The sequence below is a fragment of the Trichoderma aggressivum genome (genome assembly GCF_033847375.1).
Source record: "Trichoderma aggressivum f. europaeum strain CBS 100526 chromosome Unknown scaffold_032, whole genome shotgun sequence".
In the NCBI taxonomy this organism is placed as follows: Eukaryota; Fungi; Ascomycota; class Sordariomycetes; order Hypocreales; family Hypocreaceae; genus Trichoderma; species Trichoderma aggressivum.
Window position 1 is genome coordinate 126298 of NW_026946398.1, and position 14601 is coordinate 140898.

At 51.0% G+C, this 14601-nt stretch overlaps 4 protein-coding genes across 4 annotated transcripts; 2 read left to right on the plus strand and 2 right to left on the minus strand.

Annotated features, from left to right (window-relative positions):
- Positions 1 to 847: 847 nt before the first annotated feature.
- Triagg1_7334 (uncharacterized protein) lies at positions 848 to 2112 on the minus strand (the record flags this gene model as incomplete). The annotated part of the gene is made up of 3 exons (XM_062902058.1): positions 848 to 1693; positions 1759 to 1877; positions 1950 to 2112. 3 exons carry the CDS (start codon positions 2110 to 2112, stop codon positions 848 to 850), a joined length of 1128 nt encoding a protein of 375 aa, XP_062753652.1.
- A 453-nt stretch (positions 2113 to 2565) lies between these two features.
- Positions 2566 to 4859, plus strand: Triagg1_7335 (uncharacterized protein; the record flags this gene model as incomplete). The annotated part of the gene is made up of 2 exons (XM_062902059.1): positions 2566 to 2776; positions 2857 to 4859. 2 exons carry the CDS (start codon positions 2566 to 2568, stop codon positions 4857 to 4859), a joined length of 2214 nt encoding a protein of 737 aa, XP_062753653.1.
- A 2413-nt stretch (positions 4860 to 7272) lies between these two features.
- Positions 7273 to 7656, minus strand: Triagg1_7336 (uncharacterized protein; the record flags this gene model as incomplete). Its single annotated transcript, XM_062902060.1, has 1 exon — positions 7273 to 7656. One exon carries the CDS (start codon positions 7654 to 7656, stop codon positions 7273 to 7275), a length of 384 nt encoding a protein of 127 aa, XP_062753654.1.
- A 3794-nt stretch (positions 7657 to 11450) lies between these two features.
- Triagg1_7337 (uncharacterized protein) lies at positions 11451 to 14383 on the plus strand (the record flags this gene model as incomplete). The annotated part of the gene is made up of 12 exons (XM_062902061.1): positions 11451 to 11591; positions 11653 to 12000; positions 12055 to 12118; positions 12174 to 12288; positions 12344 to 12398; positions 12456 to 12518; positions 12569 to 13413; positions 13468 to 13577; positions 13647 to 13728; positions 13800 to 13887; positions 13951 to 14192; positions 14248 to 14383. The coding sequence occupies 12 exons, from the start codon at positions 11451 to 11453 to the stop codon at positions 14381 to 14383; spliced, it is 2289 nt and encodes a 762-aa protein (XP_062753655.1).
- Positions 14384 to 14601: the final 218 nt, after the last annotated feature.

A 14601-nucleotide genomic window follows, 5' to 3' on the forward strand; every position in this document is an offset into this window, starting at 1 on the left:
TATATCAAGTAAAAGAAAGGTGATCCCACCGAATCGGGATTCTTTATAACGAGACCGGATTGATCTTAAACAAACGAGCGGCCTCTTGTGTCTTATACTATTCAACTACAAGAAATCCACAGGCATAACGCGATCGCCATTGTGTATTAGTGTGTACTCATATCAAAGATTGCCTCTTTCAGCATATTGTGTTGCCTTATTCGGGCATTTCGCGAATTCCCCGTGTTAGTCGGAGCTAGCCTCGGCGAGAAGCTTACACTGCAATTCGCAGATCATACGCACGCAGCAGTAAGCGGGACGTTATTGTTGGCCCTGTAACGGCGTCTGAGCTTGAAAATTAGGCACACTGATTGAGTAGATCAGATTCATGGGGCCTCGTGGGAAGCGAAAGAGGCGAGGGCCGAGCACGAAGGAATGCAGCAGGCCCTTGGTAGTACGTGGCATATGATGCCAGGGTCAAGCTAATCCTTCCAAACCTCTCCTATCAAATGCTTGGTGCCGATCATGAGAACGTATTAGGCCGTTTCAAAGCCAGTGCCAATCAGAGATTTTACTGCTTTCTCCTTCTTTGCAGTGGATCTGTTCAATATGCCGTTCGGCTTCGTGCTCGGAGGAAAGTGTTGGACATGCTCTTCCAACACCGCATTGATCACAACTAGGTCTACATTGTCAACGCACAGAGTTCCAACGAAAGATTCAAATCCTGCGTCGTCTCGCAGACAAGATTCTACTGCATTGGGTACGCCGATTGATAATCAGCGTAATGATCTCATGATAGTATACAACATACAGGCTTGCTCCGCAAGCAATTTTTTTAACCACCGGCCCTTTTTTGGCATCCTAATGTTCATCGAACAAATTCCTTCAAGTCCTTCTTATCCTCGAACGTTACTTTTCCATCCGTGTTTGTTGGCTCCACGCGAATCCCAGAAGCATTCTCGTCGACTGCCTTTGCAGCCAGCGTGCCTTGAGGCTTGCTGGCCAATGCCAAGGCAGATGTCAGTGTACCGGCTTGCGCATCAGCAATCTCATTGACCTGTTCGTTGGTGAGACTATCGACAACGCGAACGCCCCGGCTCGACATGAGAATAGTGCTCGGCCCCTTGAAATGCAGGAACAGTCGATCACCCCAGATTGTCCGGCGGGTCATTGTTCGCAGACTGTAGAAAGTACGGGCAAGGAATTTGTAGACTTGCGAATCCCGTGCCTTCTTCATAAACTCTGTCTCCGGAATCCAGGAAGTGAGGGATGGGATCTGGAATCGTAGACTAGCGCTCTTGAACCTGAACGGCAAAGGCTGGTGTTTTGTGACGGAATATGCAACCACGCTGCCAGGATGAGCGACGAATTCTTCGCCCTCGGAGAGATGCAGTTGGTAAATCTGTCCAGGCGCTGATAGCGCTGCCAATCCACGACCAGTCACAAATGTGCTGCCCCAATGCGCCACCGAGAGCCGTCTCTGGATCCGTGATGAGAGAGACAGAGTGTGGCCTGTCCAAGCCAGCAGAGCATTGCGCTGGATCACCATCCAATCGGTCGTTCCGTCCAGGTGCAAGATGGTAAACGTCGTGGTGGGGGATTTGGTCGAGATCAAAGCGGTAATCGGCGAAGTGGCAGAGATGCGCTGGTAGATGAATGGGACGCCAAACGGAGCCCGCGAAAGGGGATTTAGTAGTGACAAAGTCGATTGTGCCTGCGAAACCATTAAACATTAATATTTCGGGTCTATTGCCGCCGTCGCATCGTCAGCGCTCTCACATTGTCCGGGTTCCCCGCCACTGCGACCAGCGTCCCACGTCGTGTATAAAGTCTCTGTGAAGCCGAGAGCGATACCGAGAGCAGCGAATACGGAGAGCCAATGACTTCGAATCGAGCATCTAAGAGCCCGCAGATTGTCAGCACAAGCACCGTGACACCATCACAGCATCACAGCAGCGGCGAAGCCATACCAGCCGTATCCCTCAGGTTTTCAGTTGCGCCAAAAGCATCTCCCCCGGCTGTCGTGCTCGGAGTTGCACTGATCTGAATTCCGCGGCATTGCCAGCAGACGTACTGCGCCGGCTGGCTGCGCAATGCACGCGCTGTCCGTAGCAGCGGCGAAGGGCCCCTCATTGCGCCGTTTGTCGAGCTCTCGCGAGCATCTAGAAAAGCTGGTGGTTGAGCTTCTCAAGTCCGTTCGGACGCTAAAATCCCGGCAAATCTCGCAATCGCTGCGGTCTTTCCCGGCCTGTGGTGTGGTCCAGCAAAGTACTAACATGTATCGAGGTCCCTGCTGCACGTGTCTGTTGCCGTGGTAACACAGCGCCAAAATACCCCAGCACAGCACAACGGCGGTATGTGCCCCGTACCGAACCAGCCCCGTACCAGCCTGCTAGCCCTTGGCACTCCCAGCCCTCCAGCACCCCAAAAATCGGTCAATCTAATCTCTACTACTGCCAATTAATCTCCTCCGACGACCAGGACGACGGATGCTCACTAAGCAGGATTTAGGAGCCTCGATCCCATCGCCATCCTCCGGCAGCGGTTGCCTCTCTCCTCCTCGCCTATAGCCCCAATCGATCGCCAATGTCGGTTCGCGTCGTCGCCAGGCTGCGGCCTCTCCTGTCCCAGGAGCTGGAGAAGGACATCATTGTTCACACCGACAGCGTCGAGCCCGAGAAACCAGCGACAATCGTCAAGATCCCGAACCCGCGAAACGAGAGCGAGGAGTTTTCCTTTACCTTCAATGGCGTCTACGGCTCAGAGACGACGCAGGAGACGCTGTTTACCTCCGAAGGTGGGAACGATTTCTTTTTTCTTCTCCGCCTCTCTCCGCACCTAACGCGTCTTATGGACTAGCTGTGTTAACCTGAGCAGTGGCGCCGCATGTAAAGTCGCTGTTTCAGGGCCTCGATGTTACCATCTTTGCGTATGGTGTCACGGGCACGGGAAAGACGCACACGATGCGGGGAGGGATGAAACTGGCTGAACGAGGCGTGATCCCCCGGTTGCTTAGCAGCATCTTCCGCAGGGGGAAGAAGATTATGAAGGACACAGATGGAGAAACTACGGTAGACGTAGCACTGTCCTACTACGAAATCTACAACGACAAGGTCTACGACTTGATGGAACCCCCTGAAAAACGGACACCGACTGGACTGCCCCTCCGCGCAGAAGCCAACGGCAAGACGGTCGTGGTGGGCTTGACGGAACGAGCTTGCGAGGACCTCAAGGATTTTGAAACGTTGTATATCGAAGCCAACAACAACCGGGTAACGGCGGCCACAAAACTCAACGCTCACAGCAGTCGAAGCCACGCCATTCTACGGGTCAAGCTGACGCAGACAACCGGTAACATGGTTCGAGAAAGCACGGCATCTGCCATCGATCTGGCTGGTTCGGAAGACAATCGACGGACAGACAATGGCAAGGAGCGGATGGTGGAGTCGGCAGCCATCAACAAGAGTCTGTTTGTGCTCAGCCAGTGCATTGATGCCATTTCCCAAGGAGCCAAGAGGATACCATACCGAGAGTCCAAGATGACCCGAATTCTATCGCTCGGTCAGAACAACGGCATCACCGTCATGATCCTCAACCTATCACCGCTGCGAAACTACCATTTGGATACTCTCAGCAGTTTGAATGTCAGCTCTCGAGCAAAGCGGATTGAGGTCCGCGAGATTGAAAACGAGGTCGTGTTTAAGCAGGTTCCTAGGACGAACTCGGCTACAGCCACTCGGCAGCCATTAAAGCCTCTGGCTAATGCTATAAATACCCACATTGCTGCCAACGCAAACGCTGCGGCAAAGCCCGCCGAGGTGGCCAAACCCGTTAAAGCCTTTAGTGTATACACGGATAAGGCGAAGCCGTCAGCTATTGCGCGACCGTCCCTCGGCTCCGCTCCTCCTCGCTCCTCCTCAAAGTCCCGGTCCTCTTCGCTGAAGCGGTCGTCGGACCATCACGACACGACCTCTCGACCAAGCAAACTTGCTCGGCCAATCATTCACCAAACCCCACAGCAGCAAGTCGCCAAACCCTCACGGCCTTCAGTGCCTCCAGCACCCTCAAAGCCCCCGCTGGCATCGCAACAAACCCTTACTGTGACGGCAGCGGAGATTGAGGCCTTGGTGGAGAAGAAAGTGAGTGAGATACTAGCGGCAAGGGAAGCGGCCGAGGAATCTATTCGACGAACTCAGACTTCACCTGAAGTGAGCGATGCGGTCCAGAGACGTCTGGAAGCTTTGGAAAGACGGATTGAGAACGAAGAATGGAGGGAGGATGCCAAATCTGAAGGCCTGCGGTATCTGCTGTCGGCTAGGCATCACAAGGAGCGTGGCGATGATGCTGCCGCGCTCAAAGCCTACGAAATGGCTTTGCCATATTTCCCAAACCAACCAAAGCTCCTGGGCAAGATTGAGCGCCTAAAAGCACGTATAGAATCATCGGGGAGCTCAGGAGGCACATCTCCCGAGAGACGGGAGAGGAGAAGGGAACGCAAGCCGAGACGCAAGACTGTCAGCGACGAAGATGGCGACGACGCCGAGGCAGATGGGGAGGAGGAATGCCATGTTTCCACGCCAAAGATCAAGGCAGCCAAGCTCAAGGCTAGAAGAGAGCCAAATGTTCTTACGGAGGACGATGATGATAACACGCCGCGCACTCAACGACTACTCGATTTGGTCAACTCACGAGATGCGACACAGATCCGGGGACTCGTAGGATTCGGCGCGAAGAAGGCACAAGACCTGGTAGACTACTTGGAGTTGGCGAGCACCGAGGGCGGCGGCGGGATTGAGAAGCTATCTCAGCTACGAACGATTCCCGGCTTGGGTGGGCGAACCGTAGACCGCGCATATGAGGGATTGGCAGCGAGGGCATGAAGTCATGGGCGGCGTTTTCTTTTATATAAAGTGTGTGCATGTGTTACCATCGTGCACTTGGATACCAGAAAGGCGACCCCGGCGAGTGGTCGCACGAGCATTCTATGGCGTTGGGAGTTGTGATGACAGCTAAAAGAGGAACAATGCTGCCGTTTGTTGATTGGCTTGAAGACGCATTCTGCAACAAACATTGATGGAATTGATTTTCACCCCTTGCATGAAATGTCATGCAGCCTCGATCTGAACCCTGTCTTGGTCTCTCTTGTGTTTCAGCTTGTCTGTCTCATCGTCTGTTTGTGACGCCTTTCTTTGTTATGTGCGACTGGTGATTTGGTTGGCGTTGGTTTGTCTTTTACTGACTGGACGGTATTACTGTGTGAGACTCACATTTTGTTAGATATTAGAAGGGTGTTTCTGTTTTCGTTTATATATATACCTGATGATGAGGCATTGAGTGGTGCCGTGATTTTGCGTCAGCCATTTCTCACTATACTTGATTGAAGGCGTTAATTGTAATCAAACATGTTGTATATTATTTGTTTTAGTAAATGCCAAGTGATAATAATCGATAACATACGGTAGAGACGGTGATGTTCAAATGAGGCCATCACAAAGAGTGGATGCCGCCTTACACAGGCGCATAAAGAGAGGCTCACGATATCATACACAATCAAGATACCGACCAGCCACATCGACGTCATGAACAAAACTAAATCGCAAACAGCAATCCCACGATCCAATTCAATCTCGTACCCGTTGTACCTCTACCTCGTATGAGCAACAAGAACATTCGTTCCGACATCCGGCAACCAGAAACCTATCAAAGCTACGCCTCCCCCAAAACGCAAGACGCCTCCACACATGAGAAACCGCCCACCGCCACCCTATCGCAGCTCCAGGATAACCAAAATACAAAACAAGGGAAAAAAACAAGACACACGACAAGCCAGTCGTTTTTTTTTCACCTCATACAAATGAATTTAACCCCTCCATAATAAATCGGGTGAGACAAGTGGAAGCCCCATGTCTCACCTCACACACTTTTTTACAAGTGTCTTAGAAATCCAAAACTCAAGTCTCCGTAAATCCCGGAAGAGAAAGAACATGAACTTGATTCATGAACCCTACTCTACGTGGGTATATGCATACAGTATAACTTATTTCCCTCTTATACAAAGATCCATGACTCTTCCAAAAAGGCGAAACACATTCTACTATTAGTTCTCGCCCCCCTCACCAAAAAAAAAAAAAAAGAAAAAAGAAAAAGAAAAACCCCCCAATTGGTCCAAAAACCAAAAAAACCACCACCTCCGAACAAACCATGTGCGAGCTTCGCGCCAAGTTTCATCTACCGCACGGCGGCTACGTCGGATAGGCCCCCAGACAATGAAGACAACCACACAGCAAAAAGAAGAAAGAAAAAAAACTTCACTTCTTTCCGGGAGGCGACTTGATTTTTGTGTTTTGGCTAGGTTAGTAGGTTGTTGTTATGGGATTGGATTGGGATTGGATGGGCGGTTGCGTCGTGTCATGCACGAGGTGGCAGCGGCACATACGTAATGCGCATGACGCGGACAGGAATAAACTCGTCCCAATTGTTAAAGCCGGCGGCGATTTTTGGTGATGATTACTACTGTACGGCTTTTTTGCCGTCTTTTTTTGTGTCGCTGATATTCCGCTGATAAATGAGGGGAAAACACACCCCGTTATAGATCTGACTTATACGGACATGCTGGCGGGCGGAACTGCCGGATTAAAATAGGAATACTCACAGAAATAGACCATCAGGTGAGCATACGAGTACACACTTAGACGCAGACCCGATGGAGCCGTATAAGCCTCAAAACAACTGGGTCTGGAGTAGCAAATAGCAGCAAAGGTAGGTCAAACGTCTTGGTGAGTAAATTCATCTCATAATTCTGGCATCTATGTACAAGAGACTGTATTGAGGAAAAAATATGTTCAACCCAAAAGTCATAGCAGGCATGTTCATATGCTGCGCCCAGCTCCGTAAACTAAAAATCAAATATAAAAGGAAAAAGTAGAAGATGCTTTAAACCTAGCAGTGAGGAGCGTCCAGTGAATCTTTTTTCAAGACCCCATGTCCAGACGAAAGAAACGTCGTGGTGAAGTCAAGGAGAAAGGGGCATCTAGAATCGAACGAGCGTGACAAGTATGGCCTTTGATGAGATACAAATGATAATCGTGAGAACGACTCGCGGTTTACTTCTGTACGTAGGGGTTGCCGTGGAAGGTCGTAACCAAAAGCTACCCAAAGTGGTATCTTCCGCTCTTCGTCGTCTTGTAATCCAAACCGTACACCATCCAAAATGAGAAATTGGCTTTTGCGGGGAGGGTTTTTTTTTTTTTTTGGTTTGTATAAATTCTTGTTTGCACTCTCGGGGGAGTTATTTTACCGAATCATGCTGGTTCGGCGCTGGACTGTCCTTTGCTGGTCCGTTCGGGATCCTCCAAAGCCGGGCATTGAGCTGAAGCGGTTCAGCTTCTTACGCTCAGGCAGTGCCTCCATGGTAGGAGAGGTGGGTTCGGGGGTCATGGAGTGCATGGGAGATCGGGGAGTGGGCGAGGCGCGGTCGCCGTGGAGTGCGTCCATGCGAGATGTGGTGGACTCTGCAGAAGAGCCGGTGCTGTTGGGAGTCTGGTAGACGTACTCGCCATCAACATAGACGGCGTTGGACACAAAGGTGGATCGACGGTTGCGGCGACGGGTGTAGCGTTGCTCAAGGCGAAAGAGCTCCAGCTTGGCCTGGATACGCTCAAAGAGACTTTGACCCATGTTTGCGGTGGGAGGGAAAGGTGGTGAAAATTGGTGGTAGATGTAGAGGTTTGCAAGTTTGCAGCCGAAGCGAAGATTGTTGTTATTCCGTGGTCTCTTGGAGCTCGTTTCACGTCGGCGTAAGGAAAAGGCGTTCCAGTTCGGATCGGATGCGGAGTCTCCCGTGTTTGTATGTTTGCAGAGACAAGATCCGAGGACGTATCAAGTGTAGAAACAGGTGATGAGAGGTGGAAGCGGTCTTGAGGTCTGAGTACAGTAAGGTGGAAGAAGAGGAAGTGGTACGTTTGGGAGTTCCCGTTGTATTAGTAGCGTTGAAGAGGTAAAGAGTGACAAGAGGTTGGGGACCTGCAGCTACAGGGGCGTTTTGCTTGATAAGGAATAGAAAGAAAAAAAAGGATGGGAAGAAAAAGAAGTTCAAGTCGGATGCAGAAGAGAGAAGAGTGGAAGGTCTTGAGCAAAGATCCTGGAATCGGCGGGCCGGGGCAAAGATATGGATCAGCAGGTACGAGGTATGAGGTACGAGCTCACTAGCGGGCATGACACCGCGGTGGAGGTAGCCCGTACCAGGACAGAGCTTGGAGGTACCGCTACTCCCGGAGCGTACTGGTACCTGGCAGACCCAGCAGCGCATGGCAACGCTGCAACGGCACGCCACCACAGGCCGGGGATCACCAGCGATAGGTATCGGGACCTCGCAGCGCTGGCAGCTGGCGGGCAAGCGAGAGCGCGGGCCTGGTCGAGGCCGGTACCGATACCTGCTGTTACTCGAGGCCAGCAGCGCTAAGGCGCATAGTCTCTAGGGCTTGAATGAGCCGCAGGGGTCCCCACGTCCTATGAGAAGGTGCCAATGGTGGTGGCCCGGCCAGGTAAGGCGCTGCTTCGGGGGAAAAGGGCGAATGAATGCATCCATGCCTTGTGCAGGACTAGAATGGATTCTATTGTGCGATGTGGGCATTTGAGGGGAACGATGGGAAAAGGAGGAGGCGAAAAACGAAGAGTGAGAGAATTATACGAGTAGTAGTGGTAAAGAGAGAGAGAGAGAGAGAGAGGCGAGTACATACTGTAGAGACGACGGCCTGTGTTGGGATCTAGCCCCAGCTCCAAGTACCTTGCCTGGTAGGATGAGGAGGACTGGACTTGGTCGTCAAATTGCTTCGACATTTCGGCTCTACCCTTCAACCCTATCCATCAAGGCCACATCCACGTGCCTGCTGCAACTGTAGCGGCCTAGGTAGCAGACAATCCCAGTCCAAGGCCCTCCATGCAATCATGCGAGACCCAGAAGGATACAGGCGCTGTGCTGGGGACTGTACGAGTGTGAAAGCCCTGAAACCCTCACTCAGTCTGGGGCCTCTGTCTCTCTCTCTCTCTCTCTCATGCTTCCCCTGTTGGCCTCGCCCTCAATGGATGAAACGCCTTGCTCCATATTGCGGGCTCTCTAGCGCAGGGGCTCCATCTTGGCCCAAGTGCCCGCGGCCACATCGCGCCTTTGTGGGTGGTTGGTCCGTCGACTGCTCGAGTTCACCTACTGTGGATGCGCTAATAAAGGTCGGCCCCGAAGCTATTCATCCCGGATTTCGCATTCCGTGCTTGGCCAGGATCGGGCAAATGTCCTGAGACCAGCAGCGTTGAATACGGGTAAGCGACATTGGCTGGCGAAATTGGCTGGGCATCCCATCCATCGTTATCTTTCTCCTCCGGCGCCGTTATCGATTGGAACTTGCGAATCGCTTGGCCTCCATCGGGTGCGATAACACGGCATCGTTTATTCGCCGCCATGTCTCTGCTCTCGGTCAAGACCTGCATGGCATCGACACCTCCAGTACCTGAAGAGAACAAGACCTAAATTTAGCTAGAGTTCACTTGTGCTCGTACAGAACCTGCACGACAGCCCAGCTGCAGCAGCCACGGCCGTACTCGTATTTGCGACAACCCTGTCTCGTCCAGTGGTTCATTTTCATCCTCCCGTACTTGTACCTGGTGGCTGTCGTGCTACTTGCGGTAGTGCTGGAAGCTGCATGGCGGGCGCCTCGTAGTGTTGGAATAGCGCAATCCATCTTCCCCCTGCGTCGACAGTAGTCCGAGTTTGTTCATGTCGATTTTAGCCGTTGCCAGTTCCTCTCTTCTACCCGCAGCTGCAAATCGACAAGACGCAGCGCCGCGGATTCGCTCTTTTCCTGGCGGGGTTTCGATTCGCCATGTACAGCCCAATCTCCCCTTTTTGTGTCGGGCAAGTCATGTCTCGGTGGTGACATGCATGGGTGTGTCCTAGCACCTGCTTCCACGTGGATTCCAGAAGCGAGGCGCGCGATCTTGACGATTTTGGGGAGGGCTAGGATGGAAACCTCACCCTGTCCCTGTAGCGGATTGAGTGAGATGGTAAAGCAGTCAGTGATGCTGTCGATATTGCTCGTACGAGTAGTATGTCGTCAAGCCATGCGGTATTCCGTCCACATTCAGAACAGCTTTTCGCAGGTAGGGGCTAGGATGGAACTGCTATTGTAGGCCCTTCGTGTTTGTCCACCCCAACAATGATACGAAAATGCCATCTAGCGAACCGTCCTCGGAAGCTCCCGAGCACACAGATGCCCCAACGATCCTCGCCTTCCATCCATTTGTGCGCTTGAGCACCACTTTTCCGTCGCACTGAACACTGTGGATGGCGCACGGGTGTGGAGTCGCCAAAACGATGGTCCGCAGGCTTAAATTTCGCCAAACGAAGCTGTCCGGGTAGCCTCATGTTTTACTCCCTAGGTTATTTCACATCATATACTAGCAGCTCTCGATGGGACCGCTAGCTGTCCTTGGCCGGTTTGTGGCACCGCCACTAATAAGACGATGGTTCCCGGGCTGTTGGAGCTGAAAGACCAGAGGACTGTTGGTGTTGTCTCATAAGACTTGGAGGTATCATTTTGAGTGTGCTGACCAAATGACCCATACATACCACACTATCAAGCACCAGACGTCTGTAATATTCGCAGGGGCAGCAAGTTCTCTCATCTCTCACAGGTCCCAGATATGTTGCAGATGGATCGTGTCATGTGTAGCAGCGCCTCGGTCTTGCGCGGTGCTTGTTGTATCGTGTTGGTCAAGTCTCTCGAGGGCAAACTCATCTTGCCGCTATCCGGCATCCGTTATCCGTTATCAGCTATCCGCTTTGGAGTTATACACGCGGGAAAGAGCGGACCAAGCTGTCAACGCCTTGTTAACGGGTATTGACGAATATGACATCAAGTGAATTGAAGGCGGGCAAGTGCAGCTGCCAAACGCTCTGCTCCCACGAGAGCACCTGCTCCGCGAGCTTCGCATGTCTCTCATGACGACTTCCAAGATTAAAATAAAACAAACCTGAAGTTAATTGCCGAAGACAAAATAACCTCATAAATGACGATTACAACGAGAATATGCCGATACCCGTGAGGAAGGAGTAGGCGAGAGCTTCCGTGCCGCCTCGACGGGAATCGAAAGACAAGTTTGCTCGTTCTTATACTCAAGATGCCAAGGTCAATGGACGTGATTGTGATGAGTCAAAAGCAGCTCTGGGGTGCTGTTCGTGTTCTATTTCCAACGCTCTTTTGCAACTTTTTGCCATTCTGCCTTATTTGATGCCAATCGCTCTCGCTAGACGCTCTCACATTACTTGAAACACAAGCAACGACTCATTGACTTATTGGAACAAGACATCGCGAGACACTTCATCCTGGGACTTTGGAGAGGCAATTCAGCGGCCAACAACTCTTTGAGCCCATCTTCTCCTCCAACGCGTCTTGCTGGCCCAAGTGCCACAAACCACCATGCGGGCTCTCAGTTTCCTGGGTCTCGTTATCCATGTCGCAGGCGTGGCTTCGCTGAAGAATGAACAGAAGGGAACAGCAGATAAGCCCACAAAGAACGTCAATGCTGCAACAAACAAGTACATCGTTGAAATCGAAAAGGTGTGTCGTTGCAACGCTTGGTTTGCCTTTTCTGCAGGCTTTGACTATTTTCATCATGCAGGGTAGCATTGCCTATATGACTCGCCAGTTTGCCTCGCCGTCATCTAGAAATAGCACCTACTTCAGGCAGTTTGACTGCGGCGACCTTTTCAATGGAATAGTAGTGGAAACTGAAATTGACAATGTCGATACTCTCAGCGCAGTCCACGGTGTGGCCAATGTTTGGCCAATGAAAACAATTCCAATGGCATCTGCCATACAGCAAGTAAAGGCCGCTCCAGACCCCAAGAATCACAATTATTCTGTGCACCAATGGACCGGCGTTGATCAGCTCCACGCTCGAGGTATTCGAGGTAAAGGTGTTACCGTTGCCATCATTGACACTGGCCTTGATTATACGCATGGAGCGGTAAGTCATCATTCTCTGTAGCAGACCGGTCCCTTGCACTAATATACTCTACAGCTTGGCGGATGCTTTGGACCTAGCTGCAAGGTTGCCGGAGGTTATGATCTCGTTGGTAAAGACTGTAAGCTCCCTCCTTGGCCTCTGACAAAATAAATGACATGATGACTGACATAAAGTTCGAGGGAACTCCCACAATGAGAAACGATACCCAAAAGACCCAGATCAAGACCCCATGGACCATCACGGCCATGGAACTCATGTGGCCGGAATTATTGCCGCCGAAAACGAATGGTAATGTGCAAATCTTAGCACACCATCGTGCTTAAACTAACTCCTTCCATCAAAGGCTGACTGGCGTGGCTCCTGATGCTCAACTTCTTTCGTTCAAGGTGTTTGCCGACGTATGTGCTATGATGCTCCCATCAACAAACTTCTGCCCACTGACATGCTATCTACAGGATCCCTGGGACACTGATGAAGATGTGCTCATTCAGGCATTTTGTGACGCATACGGCGCCGGGGTAAAACTATCGGGACGTGCCTAGGTATTCTACAGCTAACCACCCTATAGGCCGACGTCATTACGGCAAGCATCGGAAGACCTGATGGGTTTGCTGATGATCCCTGGGCTTTGGTAGCTAACAGAATTGCCGACAAAGGCGTCGTGGTTACAATTTCGGCAGGGAATGAAGGCAATACCGGACCGTTCTACTCAAGCAGTGGCGCAAACGGCTACAATGTCTTGTCTGTAGCCGCCATCAACGTTACCGGTAACCCAAACATCAGCACCTCTGATCCCAACGCAGCACCAATCCCCGCCTTATTCACATCATGGGGCCCGACTAATGAGTTGTTACTCAAACCTGATATCGGTGCCCCCGGCTTTGAAATACTCAGCACCGTACCAGGCAATGACTACATTTCGATGAGCGGGACATCTATGGCCGCACCATATATCGCAGGCATTGCAGCACTGTACATATCCAAGCACGGTGGCCGTGAGTTGCATGGCTCCGGATTCGCGAAAATGCTTGCCAACCGCATTGTTTCCAGTGGAGTGAGTATTGGGTGGGCAGTTGGTGATATCGATCTTGGATTCAGAGCCCCTCCCTTTCAAGTGGGCACTGGTCTTGTCAACGCGCTCAAGGTGATCGACTATGACACTCAGTTGGAATTTGAGCCTTTTTCGCTGTCGGATTCCATACAGTTCCGATCAACATGGACTGCTAATGTTACAAACTCAGGGAACCAAACTGTGGTTTACTCCTTTGAGCTTGAGCCCCAAGCTGGAGTGGAAATCCTGGATCCTCACTATGGTATAAAAACTGCCTACAAACTCGAGCCATTGCGAATTGTGCCCCCGGTTTCATTGCCCAGTGATGTTGTGGTAGCACCGGGAGGAACAGAACAAGTCGAGTATTGTTCTCTTACTATTTCACATTTGTGCTATATGTTGCTAATCAATTTCAGGTTCATCTTTGACCTTCCCGAACATGTAAATGATGATTACTTACCTTTATACGGCGGTAAAGTTTGGATAAGAGGGAGCAACGGCGATGATCTCTCTATTCCCTACGGAGGTGCGTTTGATCCCGAAATAGGCCTGACATGGACTCATCAACATACTGATATACTGATGCGCTTTATAGGGGCAGCATACGATACCGAGAAGGCTTTTGATAGCATGTTCTTGGGAGAACCCTTCATCACAGATCGGGGTGCTAACTGGACGTGAGTGGGTGCTGTTGGCAGTTTGAGAGGTCATCAGATTTGAGAGGTCATCAGATGTTAATGGTAAACAGTTGGTCATTCAATACCGACAAAAGTCGATTTGACTTTGTCGAGTTATCCGCCCGTCTCGACTACCCATGCTTCCATCTCCGCTGGGATGTCAGTATTTGCCCTCCAATCCTAGTTGGGCTATGAAACTGCTAATCGAGGTCATCTCTTCAGATATACACCCCGTTCTGGACTGAGATCCATTGGGAATATCCTCCCGTTGTTGGGGAATCTGGCTATGTTGGTGCGGCAGCCACCATGCGAGATGCCGACACCTTTTGGTATTACGACCCTAGCCGCATGGACAAAGAGCAAACCGTCTCGTTCCCTATGATGAGAGTTCCGCGCGGCTATGCTAAGCACTGGTGGTTTGGCAAGCTGGCAAATGGAAGCTATATCGCGCCCGGCAATTATACGTGAGACAATGATAGCCCGGTCGAGAGTCGTGGATAATGAGCTGATCGTTTTTAGCCTGCGATTCGCTGCCTTGCGCCCTTACGGAAACCCCAGCATCTCTGATCACTGGGACATAATGTACATGCCTGTGCGAAACATTCAAGTCTTGCCATACAACCAAACGAACTCTACCACACACGGAGGACAATAGAACACAGCATATCTTTGCCTGTTACTGATCAGATGATATGTGTAATTGGTCTTGGTCATCTTGGAACATGTATAGAGACTACACCCAATTTTGGAAGTTATGGACTGTAGTTGAAGTTGGACCATCTTACTACGCAAGGTAACTATGCTGAGAAGGAAAATGCCCTGATATGGAACTCCTATTAATTTTATGTCAACTAATCAATGTCTTTGAAATCC